This window comes from Neltuma alba, unplaced genomic scaffold (genome assembly GCF_004799145.2).
Source record: "Neltuma alba isolate B1F8T4 unplaced genomic scaffold, ASM479914v2 tig00012145_pilon, whole genome shotgun sequence".
Lineage (NCBI taxonomy): Eukaryota > Viridiplantae > Streptophyta > Magnoliopsida > Fabales > Fabaceae > Neltuma > Neltuma alba.
In genome coordinates, this window is record NW_021636694.1 from 25,612 (window position 1) to 50,562 (window position 24,951).

The window sequence follows — 24,951 nt, forward strand, 5'->3', positions numbered from 1 at the left end:
CTGCTACGACCACTACCACCACCATCATTACTGCTACTACCACCACTATTACTGTTATCACCGCTATTATTACTGTTACCACTACCACTATTGTTGTTACTGCTGCTGTTATCACTACCACCACCACCACCACTAATAATTCATTTGGTATCCTGCATGAATCGTGAACGAACGAAATTTCAAAGTATATTTATGGGAAAACATTTTAATATTTGTATATATGTTAATGAATTGAACTGAATTTCCAACATTTAAAAAGCTCGTGGGATCTTCAAATCAGAAGGGGGGCGTTTCATTCCAGCTTGATCGACGAGTAATCTGTTTAACTATTATTTAATTATAATTATAATTTTAATCCGGGGTAGTGTCCTATTTCTATACGTATATATGATATATACATATGTATATGTAATGTTTTTTTGTACACGTGTACGTCTCACCCCAAACCAAATGGCGTCACCAGTGATGTCGTGTGTTTTGCTTTTCTTAATTATTATTTTCCCAGTTCTTAATATAAGATTTATTTATTAATTTGATTAGATTTAAAAAGTTAGGCAAATTGATTAATCATAATACATATGACATATTTTTTTTAAACATGCTATTTTTTTAAAAATATCCTCTCTTTCTTTCTTACTTATTATGAATGAGAAAGCATCGATAGAGATGATTTGAAAAATTAATCACTATTAAAAATAGGTCTTGTATTTACTATCAAAATCAACTCTATAAGTAGGTCTTACGTTAAGAACTGTATTATTATTATTATTATCCGTAGGAGACAAGAATTCTAAGCTAATTTTAAAACAACACACAGACTCACGAGCTTTTATCAGATTGCTTAATAGACTCACCTATACTGAATACTGAGACATGGTAAAATATTTTTGTGTGCTTACGGAAACTGATTAAAAATCAAATGCTCGCATCAAATTATTTTGTCAGGGCAGGGCACTGGTGTGTTACGTCATCTGGATTAAAAAAATTTTAAAAAATAAATACTGTGAAAAGAAAAAAAATACAAATAGCTGATTAGGATTTTGATGAAATTATAAAAACCTAATTGATTGAAAATCAGATACATTTTTAAAACTTTTAAATAATTTTAATTTTTAATTAAAAAAAAAAGTGGCCGACAGCTAGGAGGCAAGCTCAAAGATGTTTAAAGGAGGCTGTCGTTCGGCCCAAGAAAATGATGCCGCCGATTTCCGGGTGAGGATGGCAGGGTAAATTACAGGCATGTTTGGGAGGGTTTAAAAAATTTCTTACAAGTCTTATACTATCTCTTGTCTTTAATATAAGATCTTGTTTGATTTTTATTTTGATCCTGAATATAAAATCCCAATCCATTTTGTTTATCATATTTATATATTTTTTTCTAAGATAATCCTTCTAATAATTGTAGTCCTAGCTAATATAGTTGATTATTAAGGATATTTAGGAAAGACAATACTATTTATTACAAATAACTAACTTAACTTCTTTCCTTAATCTCCTCAAATTAGTTAACTGAGTCTTATAATTAGGACCGGAGGTAGTATTTCGTAACTTACTATTAAAAAACTACTTATAAACTATTTCTAAATTGTTTCAAACGGGCTTTATATCACTCTCCTCTGCAAACAATTACATTATCTTTCAATTTACTCTGCGTTATTAAATCAATTTTGGCGTGGCATATTTTTCTCATGAAGAATAAAAGCATTCAAATCCTCTCGTATCTGAGTTAAAAATAAAATTACAGTACTGCATGGAATTTTATAATCAAATAGGGGGAAAGAAATGATATGCTTCAGCAAGAAATTTATAAGAATACAATTATATACACATCAAATATCAAATAAATGAATTATAAGTAATTAAATCAGCATTTTTCATGCAAAGTTCCATGATCTTCTCAATATAGAATTTAAGGAGGAAAAATAAAGAGAAACGAAGAGAGCTAACATAGATACATTTAAATAGAAGAATTAAAATGGGGCAATCTTGCACGCAAGAGATGAAGAGCTGTCAAAAAAAGCAAATAGTTTATTTATTAATTTTTTACGAAAAAACTTAATTCATTTTTCGGCCAAAAACATGGAAATTTTTGTTTTTTTCACAAGAAGAAGGCAAAACTCAAGTCTGACGTCTGAACATATCCACGTGTGACTTGGTGGCAGTTTGGCACGGCAGATGCGAGACCAAATTACGTACTCAATGACGTCAATAATAGGATGATGTCATGCCCTCCGGTTTTTATTGAGATAAAAAGTTGGAAATAAACAATTTTTGGAAAAGACGGCTCTATGTCTGGTTCTGTTCGTCGTTTTGGATGACCCTCTTAAAATCAATTCACAACTTGGTCCTCTTTCTAAATTACAAGTACGTGAAACGGTTTAAACCAATTAAATTAAAATGAAAGTTAAGAGCGAAAGTGGAGACCTATTTTAAGCGTGGAGTCTTTATTTGACTTTTTTTTTTTTAATTTTGTCTCTTTTGGCAGTTAACCAATGGTTTTTACGTTGTTATGTTGACGCAACCTCAGGATATTATCCCCAGCGTTAAATAAAAAATAATTAAAAAAGTACGATGACGTCATGTACTGGCCGCTGGGCCCGGGTGATCAGCTTGAACCAGTTAAAATGACTAATGAGCGCCTGACAACCGCTCAAAACAAATGGGCACGCCTATACTTTTACGAAGATCATTATGAGTGCAAAAAAAAAAAAAAAAGACAAAAATTTAATTCAGTTGTTAAGGAACTGTTCATAATTCGCAAGATCAATATAATGATTTATAATTGTCTCTGTGAATGCTTTTGAAATCTGAAAACATAACTTAGCCTTGTTTTTTTTTTTTTTTTTACCAGGGATAACTTAGCCTTATTAAAGGGTTAATATAATATTTGGTCCATTAAATTTGTTTTATTTTGATTTTAGTCTTTCAAATTTTAAACAATAGGTCTTGGTCTCTCTATATGTTAAGTTTTTATTAGATTATAGAGATCAATATTTTAAATAGAAAAAAATTTGAGGGATCAAAATCTATAGTTTAAAATTTGAGGGACCACAGTCAAAATGAGGGTAAATTTGAAGGAAAAAGTTTATATTAACCCCTTGTTAAATCCCAAAACCTAGCTCCACTGAACTTTTTTCATATAAAAAACGAGCTTTGACCGTTAACAACTGTTCCCTTTCTCGTTTCTGCACATTAGTTAAATGAGTCACCAAAATTTAGTTTTATCCCATCACCGTTAGAAGCAAGGTTCCAGCCTTCATTTCTTCCACCTTCTTCATATCATCCCAATACTCAGCAGTAGTACTCTTTTTTTTTTTTTTTTAAGTATAGACTAGGGTATTCACTCTCAATGGTAGTCAATAGTAGTGATTAATCCTTTTGTTGTGAGACGTCCACTTAGGGGTAAATAGCTAAGGATGGGATTCGAACACCACACCAACTGAAGTAATCTCTCGATCACAATTCATGTGGTTCAGCAACAGTACTCTTTTGCAATCTGAAAACTGCTCTTTTAAGGTCCACATCTAATGTCCTTGGGCTCAAGGGCCTTTGATACTGTACTCGAATTTTTTAAAACGCTCAATCGTGCTCACACAAATTATATTGTTTTTTGTGAAAATTATGTATTCATTGTATTATTATAGAAGCTTTATGTTTATTATACTTTGACTAAGCAATTAAAGAAAGGATAAAAGTGCAATTTTACCCTTGATTTCTTTTTGTGCACTCCTAAAAAGATCAGGAGTAACTTGCAACTGATCTTATAAAATTGCACCTTTACCCTTAAAAAAAATAAAGCACATGTACAAATGTTTAAATAATCTCTTTTCTTTCGTATGATACATAACCTACTGGGAAAATTGCCTGTTCTCACAATTATTGAACTTGAACGTCCAAGTCAAAGAAAGATCCCTCCATTGAAAAGTAGGGATGCTTTGATTCTTTTCTTGGGAGTCACAGCGTAGATAATCAATGCTGGGGCATTAGCAGTCTACTAATATTAACATAATACCAATTGATTTCCTATCACTCCAAGCACAGGACCATTTACTGGCATCTGGAGATGACCAACAATGTCTTCCTCTCTATGAACGATCCATGTCCAACAGATAATTCTGTTGCACTCCATGATCCTAAAATAACGTGTCATAGCCATTCTCAAAGCTCGACAGACGGGAGTCTGATAGAACAGTGAAAAGCTGTGTATCTACAAATAGCTGCAAACTCAAACCATTCGTAATCAACAAAAGCTTATCCATTTTTAGAACCATCTATGAAAAATGGATAAATTAAAAAATATTAGGAATGGATTTACTTAAAAATATGCCTCACATGTTTACACAATGTGCAGCATGTTTATTCATGATAGGATTGACTTGCCATTTAATCATTTATAGAAGTCTACTTAAGAGTTGGAGCCAGAGGAAAAAAAATGTTGTTACCTTGATGAATGGCTGGTCCTTAGCAGGAAAGGAATCAATGAAGCTATCTTTGAGAAGTAAAGAAACCTGGAAAAAGTAATCCAGGATGAGCCACGATCACAGCTCTAGCTATTTGTTCTCCATTGCTAGTGAATTTTTATCAAGAAATCGAATGAGCAATGACCTGGTTATCTTACCCTGTCGTTATCTGATTGTACACTAGTTATTGTATGGGATCTCAAATCAGAACAAAGCGACTCCAAGTAGTTGAACATAACATTTAAAAACTGGCTTGCTGCCTCAGCCTGCAAGCAAGTTCAAATTACCACTAGCCAACAACAGAAGAAGCACCGTGATCTAGAAAGCAGAAAAATTGCTGGTTTGTAGTGAACAATTCACAAGTATCTAAATTAAGCTTGGTCTCATTAGAGTTGAAAGGCTAGCTTTTTCTGCGATATTGGTTACTAAGGATTACATATATAGCCGGTTTTCAAGCTTCAATGCAGATAACATTCGAACATTCGAGTCAAGAAGAAAACTTGCAAGCAGAACAAGTAGTATGAGGTCTACAAAAACCTGGACTTCGTTGAACCTATATACAGGATGCTTTTTAGCTACGGTACTTGCACGTGAAAGTCTAGCATGGATTGGAGCTAACTGAGACGCAAGCTCTTTATGTTGTGGCAGTTTTGGCAGTTGACACGTGTGCACCTGCATAAACAATATGGGACGGTGAGGAATTGTGAAATTTGTTTAAGAAATTTCCAGCTACCTGATCGGATCACAATGTGATCATTATGAAATAACCCCCCCCATGCGATGGCATATATGATAGCGTATAGGGTTGACCCTCAGGGAAAACAGGAATGAAAATGCCATCTACCATCACTTTCTCGTCTATGAAGACAGTAATCCCAAATTATATTTGAATTCCATTTGCCAAAATTCTCCCAGGCAAACAAAATGAATGCAGATAGGAGTTCGATTTCAGACATGTTCCATGCATTTACCAGCAGTGTTTAGCAAAATTGAAGGCCAGGGTGATTGGGAAACAGAAAAGCTGCAAGGTATTGCATGGGATATCCTCTGGTTAGAGGACCCTTTAATTATGGAGTCCAGAAAATATATACCAGAGCTGCAGTGCAAATATTGGAATCTAAAAATGGTTATTAGCTAGGAATCTCGCCCACAAAGTATTTGTGTAACAAGCTCCCAACTGGTTTCCCACAATGCCACATGAATAAAATCTATCATTGAAAAGTCACTTGAGCCCAACAAACCTGATCCTTCAGCACATTAAGGTAAATGACATCAGTAGTTTTCATCTTGAAGTCTTCCGGTTTATGTTGTATGCCAACCTGCAAGGTAATCAAAGAAATAAATTAAAAGAGTATGGAAAAGAACAAGCATGGCTATTTCCCCACAAAAGGAAGTCATAGACTCTGCTTTCAAATGGGCCAAGTGGGGCTTCATGCACTTCCAAAGTAATTTAGAAAAGAAGAGATTTTGCAGCTGAAAGATAAGGAAAATTTTTACTTAAAATGGTTTGTGAACAGTCTGTGGAGGGAAGAGTGTGTGTGTATTTCATATACTAATACCAGGGTATCACTGACACAACTATAAGTAATGTCCATCACGTGAGCTGAATATGCAAATGCTGGATAATTAAAAGAGCAAAAGACTAATCATTAAAGATGCACCTGAAAGTATAAAGACTAGGGGGAGAACGGACAAAAAAGTTAGGGAAATCAATGTGAATATAAAATAGAAAATCTATAGCAAGTCACGTTGTATGCTAAGAACAGTCTAACTCATTCTTTAAATGTCAAGAAATACACAAGGGGGCCACCTAATTATCCCAGAAGGCAGAAAAGACATTCATATAATAAAAAAAGAATGAAAAATTTACCAATGGAATTTGAAGATTAATGTGGAGGTTGTCAATTATTCTGTTTTAGGCAACTGTTGTTTAAGCCGCTATTTACTTTAATTTTGAATCTTTATCATTTATTACAACTGCATTTGATTTTAGAATTCTAGAATATTCTGTCACTTTGGGTTTGGTTGAGACTCATAAATAGCGCCTTAACACATTTGTTTTGTACATCTTGAATGATATTAAATAAGAATTACATTTGCTTCCTCTCTGATCTCTCCTTTCCTTGAATCCCTCACTTTCTCTCCTCTTCCCCTCTCTCTTCCCCCCTTCCCCTTCCCCTTCCCCATTCTGCATCACAAAAAGTTTATAAATTTACATACCTAATGTTATTTATATTTTACATATCAAATAACTGCCATATGTAAGATAAGCTAAAGGATCGGTTTGAGATTGAACTGAAAAAAACCACTAAACACTAAGTTTAAACTATAGATAAAACAATAAGCCCAAACAAAAGCCTGGAGGAAGTATAATATCAGAGATTGATACTACAGTAAAATCAGCACAACCACAATACACAAAACCATAATTTTTTATAAATGCTGAATGAACTGGTTCTCACAATATATGGGACTGGTGCATCAAGAAAATCAAACATTGTCCCAGGTAAAACCTGAAAAACAAGGTACGTAGCTTTAGAAATATGTGAATGTGCCGCCTGAGATATCTGAAAAGGGGCATTGTTGAATGCTAATGAACTCACAGGTAAAAATAAACTCTGCCACTGAAATGGACGAATCATTGGAACAAGAGATAATACTGCAGCAGATAGAACACCCTGCATCATTACAAAAAGGCCAAAATAAATGGCAAATTCTGATCTAACCTCTCCGTAAAAGGCCAGATTAGTTGATGGATACAAAATGCTGTTGAGCTTTATACACTGTTAAGTAAATCAGTGACCATCAATTTATATGATTGTTTCAATGACTTACCAGGTTTTGACACGCTAAAATCACTTGCTTTTCCAATAACACTCCTGCAAACAAACTCAGCACCTGCCAGTAACGTTATGTATATCATAGTTAAAACCAATAATATGATACAACGAAGTTATCTGCACTAGTTACAATAAGTGGTATGTGAGAAAAACCACCAAAAGGACATGAAGTTGCAGTTGCAGAATTCAAATATTACTTTGACAAATGAAAGATAATCCTTTACTTGCCAAAGGTCCGTGTGCACGTAACCAACATATTTATCTATTTCAATTGTCAAATTAACGTTCCGAAGTACCTTCTCTTTTCCCACTGTAATCCCTTTTTCCTCATTATAGTTTATTTCAAGAAGTAAGAGCTCATGTTCCAGCCCCTGAGAACTACTTAATCGGATTTTTTTTTTTGTTTTAATTATATTTTCTTTTACCATTACTTTGGACAAATAATTTAAAAAGATTTTAAGCATGGCTCCTCAGCAGGACTTGTATAATCTTTCAATAAAAAATAAACCAATATACTTTTTTGCAGGTAATAACAGTAAACTAGGAAGCATAATAACATAAGAGACTTCAAGTTTCCCTAAACCTTAAGCTGGTTGGAAGTGGGCCCAAGATTATATCAAACTACAATTTAAAATTCAACTTGAAGGAAATTCCAACACATGGCCCTGAACCAATAACAGTTTTAATGCATGGCATAAACCAAAAATTCTGGGTGCTCAAAATGAAAACCTGATAGACAGCAAAGTCGTGTGGTTTTAATCCTCAGAAATTATAGTTAGACATCAAAGTGTTAATTAAAAAAAAAAAAAGTTATTTGGCATAATAACTACGAGAGACAGACTGCAGAGAAACAGAACAGAAAAGCAACCACATAAAAGAAACAAATTAAGGGCCACCTATTTCAATTTTATAACATGTTTTACTCAATGGCATGAAAGACTAGTTTAAAAGATTTATTGTTGCAAAGGAGACTACTTTTGAAACCATATTTTATGAAGAACTATTGACAATATCTATCACATACAACAATCTTGACTATAATTTATGCTTACAGTATCAAGGGACAAAACACGACAAGTAGTTGCAGTTGTCCATATCGATAATGCAAGAGCTTCCTCGGCAGCAGCCAACTTTGCATTGACCTTTTACCAAGTGTGGTAAGTGAGCCAAATTGTAGAGATTTCTTTAAACCACTAACTACAACTCCAGAATTACCTGAGCAGGTTCCAAGAATTTAAAATAATTTCCATGAAAACCAAGAGCAGCAACTGAAGCCCGTCTATAGCCAATGGCCTGAAGATGTTCAAGAGGGTGAAAAATAAATTCACTTCCTCGAGGCGGAATAGAGAGAGTATGATATCCACACACTATCTGTAGCAAATCGTTCTTAGTCTCCTATCAAAATCATTCACAGCAAAGAAAACAAATTAAGTATCAATATAGCTAAATCAATGTGTTTTTTTCTTTTTGTCTTTTTTTTTTTGGGGGGTGGGTGTGGGAGGCGGGAGTGCGAACCATTTAATACTAACCCTAGCCCATTCCATCAAGAATTCATCCCCATAATCTTTCTCAGTATTTGCAAAAAGATCACTCTCATCATCCGATGTCATGCTTCTAGCTGGACTGCCAATGATAATACTATGTTATTGAACTTGAATAGAAAGCCCATATGCATAAGATGGCAATGAAAACGGTAAGGCTATAAGCAAACAGTAACAGATTTGGAAAAAATCATGATCAGAAGAATGATTTTCACATTACAACATAAACAATGATTATAAACATATCCCGGCACAGACATTGAAGAAAAACATAGAGATGGTAGTCTGTAAAGGTTAAAATTGTAATCGAGCTTTATTACAAAATTATCAACCTACCTTCTGAAAAGTGACTCAGAACTCCCTATACGCTCCAATACAGGACCTCGAGAAGATAAAGGAGTTCCAAACTCTGGAGAAATATGACCATTTTCGTAGTTTTCGCACGTTCTTTCTGAAGCATCTGGCTGGGTTTCCGGTGTCCCAAAATTACAGTCATCATGATCATGCAGATACTTCTTGCTATCTCGGGAAAAATCTGAAGCTTCACTGCCAGTCAGGCTTACAGGGGATTGAGGATCCCATTTGGGTGACAAGTTTGGGATCTCATCATCAGTTATAATTCCTGCAGCAGCAGCAGTGATAGCTGCTACATCACCAACAGGTATTGCACAAGCCATCCAATCACTTATACACTCCCTCTCTTGGGAGACAGTATGTGAACTCATTTGATCATCTGGTTTATGTCTTAATGTAAAGGAACCTGTGAGACTCATATCACCTACAAACTGAGTTATTCGATTTAGACGCTCCTGTGCAGTGAGACTGCATCCAAGTAAGTCATTTTGAATTCTATTACATCTATGAAAATCAAATTTTCAAACAGTTTAATCTTTGACTTGAAACATGAGTCAGTATGCCAACCTGTTCAACATCTCAAAATGCAACTCAAAGAAAGGAACTCTAGTGAGCAGACAGTAACAACGAGGTGCAGAAACTAGAACACGACTGAATGCTGCAGGTGGAGAACGAGGAGAAGAAACACCCAAAATACCCGGGGGACGTTGAACAATTTCAGGCACATGTAAGCAAACTCCATAAAGTGTTGCGTTGTCTGCTACCTGATCAAGGTATGAAAATATATACTTGTTTTAGCAACCAGCTATCTTTGCTTCTCAGGGGAGTTTTTGGTTTAGCAGAAAAATCTTTTGACGGTCTAATTGTGCTGAACAGATTAGATAATTTGGGGGGGGGGGGGAACGGTTTTGAGAAATCTGTAGGAACATATTCTTTTTATTTCCTTTTAAAAAAAGCGTGCTAACAGTGCGCATCTTATACTGTAATGAGCCCTTCCAACCACCAATGCTATGTGTGCATACACATATAATGCATAACAACACAAACATACTAATAGAAAAAAAATTAATTCTAAATAAATGGCACAACAATACTAACAGATGAGTGCACAAATTACCTTGACTGAAAAAATAAATGACAAATCATCTCTGCCTAAATGCTCCTGCAGAGAATAACAAAATGAAAATATTGTCTTCTTTGGTTAAAGGTGGTCAGAGCTCAAAACAAGTTTAATTATGCATTAAGAATAAGAACTAATGAGTCACAAAGATGATATTGATCCATTTACAGACCAACTGCAGGAGGAAAGAATCTTTCAACAATAAAGCTAAGATATGAATAAAGTGACAGAATTGATACCAATAACTTCTCATCTCTTTGGACACGTTTATTCATTATAGAGAAATAAAAAAGTGGAAAAAGAAGGCATAAAAGAGAGATAAAAGGATTTAGAGATCCTCAATATTTCTCTACATAGGTATGCCTTAATTAGTGCTTGGTCCAAGTAGTAATTAATCTTCAGTGAAACATGTTAAAAACTAGATTTCACAAACCAAAGATGCTTTTTCCTCAACTGGTTTGTGAAGAGCATGAAAATATATGTTCTCAAAGCTAGGGCAAAATTGTTGCAGCATACCTGTCCATAGACAAGTTCATTTAGCTCACTCAGAGAAGGGGTCCTCTCCAACACCCATGCCTGTTTATACAATATCTCAATAAATTAAACTGAGGCAGAAAGAGCAAAGGCATCCTTTGATGTATCACATAAAAAGCATTTGATGGGGATTAAGGTAAGTGAAAATAGCATCAAGCAGACCTTTACACCTTCAGGAAAGCAAAACGAGGCTAAATCCTTCTTACGCATTGCTAGCCTCTTCCCAGGAGGATATTTGAAAAGTAACTGCACATATATAAATAGATATTGGTCATGAAGAACCCGTTGTTCTATAGTAATACACTAAATTGTTGTTACCAAAAAGAAGAAGAAGAAGAAGAAGCTAAATTGTAACCAAAACGAGGGAAGACATGAATTACTTAAAGTTTATATCGCTAAAAAATCCTGCCATTAAATTGACTGTTTGCACAGTTGATCTATACACCATCAAAGAAAGAAAAAATGCAACACCACAAAATTGTCCATATATAATTTTCAAAATTAACCTACAAATTTCTTTATAATAGAACCACTAACACTAAATACTCACAGTGTCTGTAAGATTAAATAACATCTTTAATTAAGCCCTTGAAATTAAGCAATAGATCATGATTGCCAGATAACACATAACAAAATGCATTTTTTAGTTTATCTTCTAATGAAACCATGAGTTATATTTTATATATCTTAGTAAAAGCATATGGAATGCGGTTTGTTGCTGATGGCAGATCTATAGATGCTAAATATTTAATATCCAGTGAACCTGAGGTTCCAAAGTTGGTGCTGCTGGCCCCTGTTGCCGCGATGTTCTGGAGTCTACAAATTCAGATTTTGCCATCTCTTTTTGCCATTTCTTCCTTTCTACAAATGCTTCCTCCACAGCTTCCAAATTAGCATCTGGAAGCAGCCCCACAATCACAAAATTTTCAAAGAGCGAGGTTGGCTCCTTATAATTTACACAATCCTACAATAATATTCACAGTGACTTCAACAAACTGATAAGTTTATGTTTTGGATGAACACGTCGAAGCAACACAAGTAGAAGAAGCAGCTTCAACATGCATTTTAGCATTTAATCATATTATTCACAGCCCCAACATGACAAGCTCATAATATCTTTGTGGGTTCCACTTACATTAATGTTAAGAAAAAATTTGAATCACCAATGGAAAAAGAAAAATTGAACCATTTTTCTTTAATGGTGTGCACCAATGGAAAAAGAAAAATTGAACCAGTTTTCTTTAATGGTGTGCATTCAACCTTCAGCAGTAAAAGAATTCTAAGAATATGTGAAGAGACTATAAAGGAATGAGTTTTGAAATGGACTTTCCAATCCCAGGCCAAGCGTGATCAGCTCGTTGTAACACAAATTGTTAACACTGCAACATCATCCTGTAAGACTTCTTTACTTCCAAGATCACAGAGAAAATAAACAGCTCAAATTAGAACTAAACGAAACAGAACTGAGTACCATAGTTTTAGAATGAAGCTGATACCACTGGCGTTTCTGGTTTGCCAGGTCCTCAGGATTGAAAGACGACGAAAAGCCATCTTCACGGGATCTACCACCCCACCGCCAGGCCTTTTGCACGTGAGATTTCAACTTTCGAAAGCTATCACTACGTCGAAATCCTTCAATCACAGTTTCGCTGTGGCCACGTCTATGTGAAGGAGCCTCCATAGGTGGAACGCTTGAGACATTAGAGTACACAGCGTTCAATACTTCGCCAGCAGCTCTAATAGCCTCCCCGGGCGTTTGTTTGAGCGTGGAAGCTGACGACAAAATTCGATCCTCATTTTTCGAAGCATGAGGTTCAGCGTCTTCTTTTGTGTCCATATTGTCACGCTTGGCTCATTTTTCAACGTTTATCAATTGAAGCTTCCGTTTGTTCCATTGCTTTAATTTAATTTCAAAACCAGCAGAAAATTGGATTATTCAATCAGATCATGATTCAAATTGGTGGACCGGGATGAAATATATCCCCGAAATAATTATTGTGGCTCTCTCAGGCCATTAATGATCCTCGTTTCTCACAGATGGCAAACCGAGCTCTCAATAACGTTTTACATGCTTTTACGATCAAGAAATTTTGCAATGCTCGGCCGAAATAACCCTCGAGTCTTTTCAGATTTTGCTTTCGGTTCTGAAACGAGCACGAGACAAATGGAATAACCAAGTTCTTAACTCTAGGCAAAACAACAGCGGCCGGAGAAAAAAATAAAAGAGCCAGACCGAGCAATGACACACCTAATAGCTTTCAATTCTTTTCAACGTGCAAAAGTCGTAACTACTTGAAACGCAAACAAAACCCAATAAATGCATCAAGAAGCTAGGATAAAATTTGAAATATGGGCCAAGAAAAAGAAAAGAAAAATTGTGACGGGATGGATGATATCGCTGCTTTCTGAGAAGGAAAAGAAAATTCACCGGAAACTTGTAATGTACCTCTAATTTTCTCGTGTCGAAGGCTTGGTCCTTGCTAAACAGAGGAAAGGAGACCGTGACAGAAAATTACTAAATGTAGAAGTGGGTTATATATTTAATGGAGGAATAGAAGGCTAGAGATGACAGAGGAGTGGAGGGCTAAGTTTCAATCCTGAAGACAGAAGCTGACCAAAAAAAATAAAAATTGAACATAGGAAGAAAAACGCATGCAAACGCTAAACAGGAATATTTGCAAGCATGGGCCCCGATGGCCCCACCAATCCCCATTTATGATTTGACTATCTTCTTCCACTTGGATCCCTGTCTCTGGACTTTGCATTGTCTTTTACTTGTCTAACCTGTGACCCAAACATCAGCTGTGTTGACTCCCACGATAAAGTTCGACGTTGACATCCCAGCCAGAATGGAGTACAATTTGAAAGTGAACAAACCTTAAAAACAGCGTCTTATCCTTAAACGTCGAACGAGAAGAGGAATCAACAAAAATATCCCATGATCTTCTCTCGATAAAAGAAAACTAAGTTCCCGTTAGCTCAATGGTTAACAAACATTTACAGTTATGTCAATCATTTTTTTCACTTTTGATCATTATGTCCATCAATTTCAGCAGTAAGCACAAACAGCTATTTCTGATATATTTGCAAATCTGCGTCAGATTTGTGGGTACTCCCTTTTTGTATGAAATACTGTTATCATGAAAAATTAAATATTAAATCACTAGGGTTTTTCCAAGGGGCTATTGTTTACGTGGAAAAATAAATACATGAGGCCCATTTCTTTGCCCGACCCGCGAGAGAACTCCAAATCACAGCTCAAATAATTCGTGGACCTGTCAGAGAGGAAGCGAGAATTACAATTATGCCATGCAAACATATAATCTTGAAAACTATTACGAGAGCAATAAAACTGACGCCGATTAATACAATTATAATTATAAATGAATTAAAACTTGAAGAATTAAACTTCGGGGGGAAAGAAAAAAATGGGTTTGATGTTTATATTCAAATTTTACAACGTATTTAGAACGCACAGAGCCACAGACGGATTAACACTTTTCTTTAATTTAAAGTCACATTTTTCAGTTTTATTTATGTTTAATGTATTCGTATCTCCACTTTATATAATTATTGCCGAAATTAATAAATGAAAAAACTGATCAAACCTACACCGGCAGATTTTCACGGTAAAAAAAAAAAAAAAAACACTGCGCCAACCCTAGATTTGATAAGAGAAGAGGTAAGTTTGAAGAAAACTATAAAGAACTTGAACATGGAAGTTATCAATTAAATAGAGATTTTGAGGTTCCATCTAAACATCGGTGGATAAATGTATTTTTATTCTGCCATGGAGTTTTTATCTGCCGAATCCTGAGCACAAAAGCGACAGACGCTTACCTACTGAACTGGAAGGGGGAATAAAGAGGGCAATATTAGCCTATCTTGCGTAGTCGGTGCAGTGGAAGACGGAGCCATGAAATGAGGAGAAGAACGAATCGCGTAGAAGGGGAAGGATGACTTGGAGAACACGCAGAGGAGAAATCCACCAGTCTGCTGGCAATGGACGGCAAAACCGACGGCCGACTTTGGTTTGGTCTCGACTTCTTTTCTCTCTCGACGTCTGATTCGTGTAGAAAATGAACACCGACGTTGGTTTGAGCTCGACTTCTCTTCTCTCTCGACGTCTGGTTCGCGTAGAAAATGAACAAAGGATGAAGGCATGAGAACCCAAGAGGAGCTCCGGTCTGCAAATGAGGAGGAGAACATGAAGGGACGCCTGGGCTAAAGAAAACCGGGAGAGTTTACTTAAATGCTGCTAGCAGAATAAGGGTTAATGCCAACTAAAATTAAAGTGATATGAGCTGTATTATTAAAATTTTACCGAGATAATAAAATAAATTCAGTAAATGCCAGTTAAAATTACAATGATGTGAGCTGTATAATTGAAGCTTTATTGAGGTAATGGGATAAATTAAGTAAATGCCAGCTAAGATTAAAATGAGATGAACTGTGTTATTGAAATTTTACTGAGGTAATAGACTCTATTAAGGAAATGCCAGCTAATATTTTCCTGAGATAATACCACTGCTAACTAACATTAATGGGGCGTCCTGAGATAATACTACTGCTAATTGACATTAATAGCATGTGTGCTTCTGGGTTGCTTGTATGACCAGCAATAGCTCGAAGAAGGAAACTGAATCATATAGTGGGTCCCACTGCGAAATCTTGTCGTGATCTCTGAAAAGCAGGGGGAGGGGAAAAAAAAAAACAAAAGGGTACTGGGATAATGGGATTATTCACTACAAGAAATTATAGAAGTAGCAGCGGAACCTTTCTAGCGGTTAAACAAAACCGCTAGAAATTTCAGATATTTCTAGCGGTTCCTACAAAAACCGCTGCAAAATACAGACGGTTTGACCATTAAACGCACATTTCTAGCGGTTACCCCCTAACCGCTAGAAAATTAGAGCTAGAACACTCCCCGGGCTTTGGCGGGAACTTGGCGCCAAATTTGTAGCGTTTACTTTCTAGCGGTTCAGGCTAATAAACCGCTAGACACCGAAAAATTCTAGCGGTTGATGCATGAAGTGCTAGAAATTTTTTTCATTCCCCGAGGAGTTTAGAAATTTCTAGCGGTTCGGTCCTTAACCGCTAGAGATTTCTAGCGGTTCGGCCGTGAACCGCTAGAAAGTCTGGCGGTTCGGGCCTGAACCGCCAGAGATTTCTAGCGGTTCTAGGCCTGAACCGCTAGAGATTTCTAGCGGTTCGGCCGTGAACCGCTAGAAATTCCCAACGGTCATATGACCGTTGGGAATTTCTAGCGGTTAGGCACAAAACCGCTAGAAATTTCTAGCGGTTTTGTGCCTAACCGCTAGAAAGTGTCGGTCTATATATACCCCCCCCACACTCTCACTTCTTCAATCGTTCTGGAAGCGAAGCTCTGCTGAATTTTCTTCACAAACATATTTGAGTTCTGATTCAGTTGCAGATCCTTATTTTCAGGTAAAAATAGTAATTTATTGATAAATAATTTTATTTTATGTTTTATTTTATTAATTTTATTATGTTATAGCTTATAAATTAATTTTTTTTATTTCATTTATAAATAATTACTATTTGTTGTTATTAGGATGCCTCGTCGACATGGGAAAGACCCAGTTGATCCTGAGAGAGCTGGACCCAGTGAGGTTCATCATGATGCTGATGAGCCATTTCCCAGCATTCATGACTACGATCTAAGCGAGGAGGATATCCTCAGTTTTATGGAGCAGGATGGTATTGAGCGGACTGAGGAGGCTCATTTTACTGGGGATGAGCAACCCCATGCTGATGCTGCTGACGAGGAGGAGGAGGAGGAGGAGGAGCAGGATCAGGGGAATGAGTATCCCCAGGCTGCACAGCGTCCTGCTCCGAGACGTCAGGCTAGTTATGAGGTGGAATTTGTCGGTAAGTATTTATTTTAACTTTTTAAAGTTTTGATCAGTATTTAATTTATATAGAAATTATATTAATTTATTGATATATAATTTATTTCTTAATTAAATTTTGTAGACACTGAGGGGAACAGGTCCTATCGGAGGCTGACAGCCAGAGAGCTGTCTATGATGACGGGCGGACGAGTGGTTGTGCCGCTCAATGAGTTGGGCCAACCGACGAAGAAAGGTGGCCAGTTGTACAACAAGTACGTGCGCCTCCTTGGTCAGCAGTGGACGCTGTTCCCCATCTACGTGCAGGACTGGAAGAAGATCACCTCAGACAAGAAGCAGCAAGGCTGGGAAATAATGAAGGTAATATAAAATTGTTATTTATAATTTTTTTTAATTTAAATAAATGATTATATATTTTGTTTTCAAATAATTTAATTGTTTGATTATAATTTTTTATTTATTTAATTTGTTTGTTATTTATAATATTTTTAAAAGTAGTTAAATGAATATATATTTTTAATTTAAATTATTTAAAAGTAGTTAAATGAAAATAATTTGTTATTGATTTCATTAATTTATTACTTATAATAATTTTAAATTTAGTTGAGTAAAAATATTTTTTTATTTAAATTACTTAATTGTTTAATTATTATTAAACTTTGATTAATTTATATTTTATTTATAATATTGTTAAATTAGTTAAAAACTAATTATTTGTTTTTAATTATTGAAATTGCTTAATTATTTGTTTATAATTTGTTATTTAGTTAATTTATTATTTTAATCATAGAGTAAATTTATTCTGGGGGAGGAGTTGAGGGCTGACACGATCAAGAGGCTGGGGATGGCATGGAAGAACAGGAGGGCCGACCTGTGGAGGGAGAAGAAAGGTGACGGGACGAGGCCCCTCCAGGAGATACTGGCAGATGTACCTGGTGGAGTCCCGGACCAAGACTGGTCCACTTACGTCTATTTTAGGATGACGGCTGACCAGATGGTATGATAATATTGTATTAATTATAATTTCTTTATTTTTTATCCGACTTGACTCATTTAATTTAATTTTTTTACATTTTGCTTCAGGCTCTTTCTAGGAGAAATGCTAGGAGCGTCAGGCATCAGACGATACGTCATAGGGCTGGATCCAGGAGCTTTGCGATCACTTATGACGAGATTGTGAGTACTTGAAATAAATTTATTAAATATGTAGATGTATTTAATTTGTAACTAATTATTTCTTTGATTTCATTTACAGATAGAAAAGACGCAGCAGGAGCGGGGATACACGCCCACTTATGGCGAGATGTGGCCGATGGTGTATAGACCCCGAGACGGGCGTGCGTCGGATGAGGTTGAGGAGATAGCGGTAAGTAATAAATTAAATATTAATATAATATCACAGTGTAGATATCATTATATTATAATTAACTTCTTTATATTAATTTTGGTAGGCACGGATGACTCAGGTCGATTCCGAGTTGCGTGAGTCTCAGGGGTCTGCCTTGGATCCCACCGCCTCACTTTTAGCGGGTCTTGGCCGGCCGCAGCACCCTGGTCGAGTTAGCGGGCTTGGACTTGGACCTACACCGACTAGGCTGCCCCGCTCAAGTGGCGCTGGCCCTTCATATACTGCTGGGAGCTCTCATGCGAGTGCGAAGCGGCCGGGTTCCTCATCTTCAGAGGAATTGCGAGAGGAGCTCAGACAAGAGTTCGAGGCCAGGATCGTGGAGCGTGATCGTCAGTTCCAGGAGCGTGATCGTCAGCTCCAGACGCAGCTTGACCAGCTCTTGGCAGCTGCTACGGCTCTGCGTCATGTGGTGGTCAGTATAGCTCCAAACATCTCGGTTCCTGACATCCCCGACCTACACATGCCACCAGTCCCGCCCCTACCCCGCCATCCGCCAGTCCAGTCCCAGCAGGTTGAGCGGCCTGCCCACCGTCAGCCGGAGGATTCAGCAGAGGATGATCCCGATGATGCTGCTTCTGCCCCCCACCCATGATTTGCTTTCATTGTATCGGATTTTATTAGAATCTTCATTTTACGGTTTTATATATTATTTAGATATTTATCTAAATTTTATATTTATTTGTTTCCTTATTGATTTATTTCTATAATTTTATTTATGTCAAGTACTAATTAATATTGAAATATTTATTTATTTATTACAACATCAACATTACAATTTATTAAACACGTTAAACATATTAATTACTCGAAATAATTCTATAATCATTTATTAATTTAATAAATATTTTTAAAACTGTAGAATTTTCTAGCGGTTCTCAAGAACCGCTAGAAAAGTGTAGAATTTTCTAGCGGTTCACGTGAACCGCTAGAAAATTCTACACTTTTCTAGCGGTTCTTGAGAACCGCTAGAAAATTGTGAACTTTGACCGAATTTTCTAGTGGTTATAAAACCGCTAGAAAATTTAAAACAGATGGAGAGAAAATTCCCGTTAAACCGCTAGAAATTTCTATCGGTTTGTAACCGATATTTAGAATTTCTAGCGGTTAATAACCGCTGGAAATTGAAATTTTCCGTTAAAAACCGCTACAAATTTGTAGCGGTTTTGTAACCGCTACAAAAAAATGACCGTTCCTCCACCCTCCTTTATAAGCTGAAGCACTTCAACTGAATTTCATTTTAACTTCTCTTTGAGCTCTGTGGCATATTTTCACGAATTTTGAGCATTATTAGTCATGGATAGGTCGTGGATCAACTTGCACCGGTCGACTCCGCAATACTTGGCTGGTCTAAACTATTTCTTGGATTTTGCTTTCGCCAATGCTGCCGTAAATGGTAAGATTCAGTGTCCCTGTCCTAAATGTAATTTCAAAAAGTGGCATCCCAAAGATATTGTTAGGGAACATTTAATCTTTAAGCCTTTTCCGCGAGAGTACGTATTTTGGCAACTACACTTCCATTGGCCTTGAAAAACACACTTCCTTCTGATGTATCGGTGGTTTTGGTAGAATTATGTTCATTTTTCAAGAAGTTGTGTGCGAAGGTCTTGGTAGCGGAAGAGCTTGATCAGCTGCAAAATAAAATTATTCTTACACTTTGTCACTTGGAGATGATATTTCCTCCATCATTCTTTACTGTTATGGTTCACTTGACTGTCCACCTTGTTCGAGAAGCAAAGGTTGCTGGCCCAGTTCACTATCGATGGATGTACCCTATAGAGAGGTACTAGATTATCTTTTATTCCCGCCTCTTTAAATTTCACATTGTTCTTTCATTTACTCGTAATTATTAATGCAATTTTAACTTACAGGTACTTGGGAAAATTAAAATCATATGTTAGGAATAAGGCATGGCCTGAGGGGTCAATAGCAGAAGGTTATTCCGGAGATGAGGTCCTAACTTTCTGTTCGAGGTACTTTGATGACATGGAGACATCTTTTAACCGCCCGCGTCGCGTAGATGATTCTCCTCCCGGTCCTTCCACGTCAACTTTATTTCCTCCTGTTGGGAAACCAGTTGGAGGATATGAATTCTTCAGACTCACTCCTACAGAGAAACTCCAGGCACACAGACACGTTTTGATAAATTGCAGCCAAGTTGAACCCTTCATGCAGTAAGTATATATATCATATAAGCTCACTAGCTTTTACACTTTATATTTGTTTCTTACTGACTCTTCTAACAAATTACACTTTACTATAGTGAGTTTAGGAGTTATCTCAGGCGTCAGCTACGGGGCCGTGCGCGTTCTGCTGACATTGATAAAAGAGTCCACAAAGAGTTTCCCAGTTGGTTTACACGTCGAATACGTAATGACAACAGCCCATACACAGATGAATTCAGAGCTCTTTCTCTCGGTCCGTTAGACCATGCACGGAGGTTTACCGCGTACAATGTCAACGGCTTCAAGTTCTGTACGGTTGCACGTGATCAGGGATTGCTCACACAAAACTCTGGAGTTTGCGAGACATTCGGAACGAGATGTTATGCTAGCAGTAGTGATGGCGATATGCGCTTTGGAGGCGTCACTTACTATGGAAAGCTAATTGACATTATTGAGTTGACTTACCAGCTTTTCACCGTGACACTGTTCAAATGCTCCTGGGCAAATACGACAACTTCACGGGGACTCGCTACTGACCATTTGGGCATCACCTCAGTCAATTTCTCAAGACTTATTCATACGGGGGCATCTGAAGATGATGAGCCATATATCCTTGCTTCTGAGGCACACCAAATTTACTATGTCGAGGACGAGAAATATAAAGACTGGAATATGGTCGTTCACCTCAAGCCACGGGATCTTTACGATATGGGTGATGGTGACATTATTTACGACAGTGAACCCTTCCAACCCTCGAATTTTGAAGACTTCTTTCCTCAAGGAGATGATAATTTGCCACTTATCAGGTACACGTCTTTTCTTAAATTATTTAAATAATTAACTACTAATTACTAATTTTTTCCAAATACAACATAAATTTAACAAATTTTTTTAAAATATGTCCTTTCAGGCCGGATGATGATGGAGAGTAGCAACATCCAAAATAAATTATTTAACAAATTTTTCGTCCATAAATACATATGTATAAATTAAAATTCGTAAAATTTTTTTAAAAATAAAAAAATTTTCATTTGTAGCGGTTCATAACCGCTACAAATTTTTTCACGAAATTGTAATTTGTAGCGGTTCATAACCGCTACAAATTACAATTTCGTGAAAAAATTTGTAGCGGTTATGAACCGCTACAAAATACATACCTGTAAATTATAATTCGTTCAGATTTTAAAAATAAAAAATACTAAATTTCTAGCGGTTAATAACCGCTACATATGTAACCGCTACTAATTACTAGCGCTTTTATATACGCTACAAAATGAATAACAGCTACAAAAAGTTATAAAACGCTACAAAAACACCGCTACAAATGTGTCGCTGATCTCTATAAATACCATATCTTCTCTACATTCATTTACTCCATCTCTTTTCCTTCCTCTCCTATTCTTCTTCATAATTCTCTCTTTTTTTCTTACTATCTCATATTGTGGTTTTTCTCTCTTTACTCTATGGTAAGTGAATTTTATTTTATAATTCGTTGTATCTTTTATTTGTTTTTATTTAAAATTTACTAACATATTTATTTCTCCTTTCCTTTCAGATTTTTCTTCTCCACATTTGTCATGCCCTCCTCAACTGATTCAAATACTCATCAACTTAATACTATAGGTTCAATATTCCAAAATATATCATCTTTAATTCAACTATCTTATTAAATATTCAATTAAATTATCTTATTAGATTAAATTCACTTCTTTTAACACATTCATAATGTAATTACATATTTTTTATTACAAAATTTGAATATATAAAATGTAACATATAACTAATTATACAAATTAACAAAAATTCTTCAAAATAATTTATTTAATGGTTTTTAAAATTATAATATGAAAAACCATAAATTTTTTTTTCTGGCACGGTAAACATTTCTAGCGGTTCAGAACCGCTAGAAATATTTCGTCAAATTTAAATTTCGCGCCAAACTTTCTAGCGGTTAAGAACCGCTAGAAAAGTTTCCCGCCATTCTAAAAATTCAATTGGTGTGAAAATTTAATTTCCCAAACATTTCTAGCGGTTCTATAACCGCTAGTAATTTTCGCGCGCTACTGAAATTATTTAATTCCCGTTTAGCAGGTTTCTAGCGGTTACAAAACCGCTAGGAATGTGTCTCCTTCAGATAATTTCTAGCGGTTCCTAACCGCTAGAAATGTTCTATCGTTTTGACCATGATGTGTAGCGGTTGAGATAACCGCTAGAAATTTTTTCTAACACCTGTTTTTCTAGCGGTTTCGTTAACCGCTACAAATGTTATTTGTTGCGGTTAAAACCGCTAGAAATGTAACACCATAACCGCTAGAATTAACATATTTTTTTGTAGTGATTATGGAAATTAATACTCCTAATATAGTGTCCTTTCAAATATACTTGACCGTTGAACAATAGAGGAAATGATTAACAAATATTTCCTTTTACGTCGATCTTTTTTCTTTTTTAAACTTTTGATGATATGTCCATCAATTTCACTAGTGAGCACAAACATCTGTTTTTCACATATTTGCATATCTATGTAAGATTTACGTAAATAAACTGGGCACTCGGTTTTTGTAAGATTTTGTTTGTGAGGGGAAAAAAATAAATACTGTATATAAATGAGGCCAATTTCTCTGGAGACCCGTGAGAAAATTCCAAATCACTGTGCAATAATTCGTGGATCTGTCAAAGAGGAAGCAAAAATTAATCTTGAAAGCGATTGCCGAATAATACAATTTCAAATGAATTACAGCTTTAAGTCTTAAAAATCCTGGGGAAGAAAAAATGGATTTAATTTTTTTATTCAAATTTTGCAACGTATTTAGACCGCATAAACGGATTAATAACTCTTCCTTTCTTTGATCTAATCTAAACTCACATTTCCCCCTTTATTTCTCTATAATTAAATATATTCCTCGGCTGGCAAAAAATTATATCAGATATATTCCTTTAATTAAGCAGTCGTATGTCCGCTTTATATAATTATTATTGAAATTATTAACTGAAAAAGCTGATGAAAAATTAATTAAAAACTATAAAAGATGTATCGAGTTCAGAAATTAATCTTCACCTTAATCAACAAAATTTACAGAATTTTACGTACAAAACACACTGCACCGGCAAACTCCTTAACAGAACTTGAACCAACCCTTGATTTGGATTAAGAGGAGGTAAGTTCGAAGAAATTTGGAAAGAGCTTGGATACAGACTTTATCAATTGAATAGAGAATTAGAGGTTTTACCTAGACATTGGTGGATAAATTTGATTTTAAACTCAAACGAGACAAACACTTACCTACTGAACTGAAAGGAAGCATATAGAGGATATTTCTAGCCTATATTGCGTAGCCGGAAGACGGAGATATGGTGGAGACGAACGAATCGCGTCGAAGGAGAAGGACGACTTGGAGAACACTTACGAGAAAATCAACCAGTCATCTACGTGAACGACGGCGAAAGCGACGGCCGACGTTGGTTTCATCTCGACTTCTCTTCTCTCGACGTTTGGTCCGTGAAGATATTGAACAAGTGATGAAGGCATAAGAGCCCTAGGGAGCTGCATTCGCAGACGAGGGAGCTATGAAGAGACGCTCAGGCATGGAGAATTTACTTAAATAGTAGAGTGACAGTGAGTGCCAGCTAAGACGTGAGTTATTATAATTTACTAAGATACTATATCCGGTCCTAGTTACAAAAACTAGTTAACTAATTTGAGAAAATTAAAAAAATAAATTAAATTATTTATTTATAATAAATATGTATTACTTTTCTTATAATGTTTTTATTAATCAAGTGTGTTGATTAAAACTGTAATTATTAGAAGGACTATCTTGAAAAAAATTGTATAAATATGAGAAACAAAGTGAATTGGGATCTTATATTTAAGACTAAAATAAAAATTAAACAAGATTTTATATTAAAGATCAGAGGTAGATGCTACAGTAAATACTAGTTAAAATTAAAATGATATGAGCTGTTATTAAAATTTTACTGAAATAAAGAGTTAATCAAGCAAATGCCACCTAGAATTTAAAAGATGTGAGTTGTATTATTGATGTTTCACTGAGATAATAAAATAAATTAAGTGAAGGCCAGTTAAAACTAAAAGGATATGAGCTGTGTTATTGACATAATAGAGTGAACTGGATGAATATCATATAAGATTAAAAGACTGTTTGACAACTCTTAAAAGTATTTCTAAAAAATATTTTTTTGTAAAATAAGATAAACTTTTATATATATATATTTTGTAAAAATATTTTTACAATCATAATTTGATTTCTATTTAAATACTTTTCAAAATGACGTGAGCCGTTATTGGAATTTTACTGAGACAATTTTACAGAGACACAATAGAGTAAGGGGGTGTTTGGATAGAAACCAAACCATGGTTTCAGAAGTGCTTTTACGATTTACGAAGTAAATATGTGAAGGAATTTGCCTCGTTTTACGAAAAAGTGCTTCTGAAACCATGGTTTTCATATTGCCAAATACTCCCTGAAGCTTGCATGCAAACAATAACCTCCAAAAAGGAAAATGATGGCCATAGCGGGTCCCTCTGTATCGAGGTCTGTTTTTTTTGCCATATATGTGTGTGTGTATAGAAGGGCCGTAAATTACAAAAAATTCGGTCAATTCGTAAAAACAACCTCGGGTGGTGGCGCGGGTTTT

At 35.7% G+C, this 24,951-nt stretch overlaps 1 protein-coding gene across 1 annotated transcript; it reads right to left on the reverse strand.

Moving 5' to 3' along the window:
* Positions 1-3,879: 3,879 nt before the first annotated feature.
* On the reverse strand, positions 3,880-12,686 carry LOC114723564 (uncharacterized). The gene is made up of 18 exons (XM_028909763.1): positions 12,321-12,686; positions 11,613-11,813; positions 11,012-11,095; positions 10,832-10,891; positions 10,313-10,357; positions 9,763-9,959; positions 9,178-9,663; positions 8,830-8,923; positions 8,516-8,695; positions 8,353-8,442; positions 7,296-7,358; positions 7,064-7,138; positions 6,923-6,973; positions 5,702-5,779; positions 4,998-5,132; positions 4,619-4,726; positions 4,443-4,508; positions 3,880-4,217 (listed from the first exon to the last, which is right to left on the reverse strand). The coding sequence occupies exons 1-18, from the start codon at positions 12,684-12,686 to the stop codon at positions 4,134-4,136; spliced, it is 2,463 nt and encodes an 820-aa protein (XP_028765596.1). The 3' UTR covers positions 3,880-4,133.
* Positions 12,687-24,951: the final 12,265 nt, after the last annotated feature.

Excerpts from the sequence above, each read along its gene's own strand:
- LOC114723564 (XM_028909763.1), bottom strand. The coding sequence starts at position 12,686 with ATGGACACAAAAGAAGACGCTGAACCTCATGCTTCGAAAAATGAGGAT. Across the intron at positions 8,924-9,177 it reads TCTGAGTCACTTTTCAGAAG|TCCAGCTAGAAGCATGACAT; the intron begins GTAGGTTGATAA and ends TATCATTGGCAG. Across the intron at positions 8,443-8,515 it reads AATTCTTGGAACCTGCTCAG|GTCAATGCAAAGTTGGCTGC; the intron begins GTAATTCTGGAG and ends ACTTGGTAAAAG.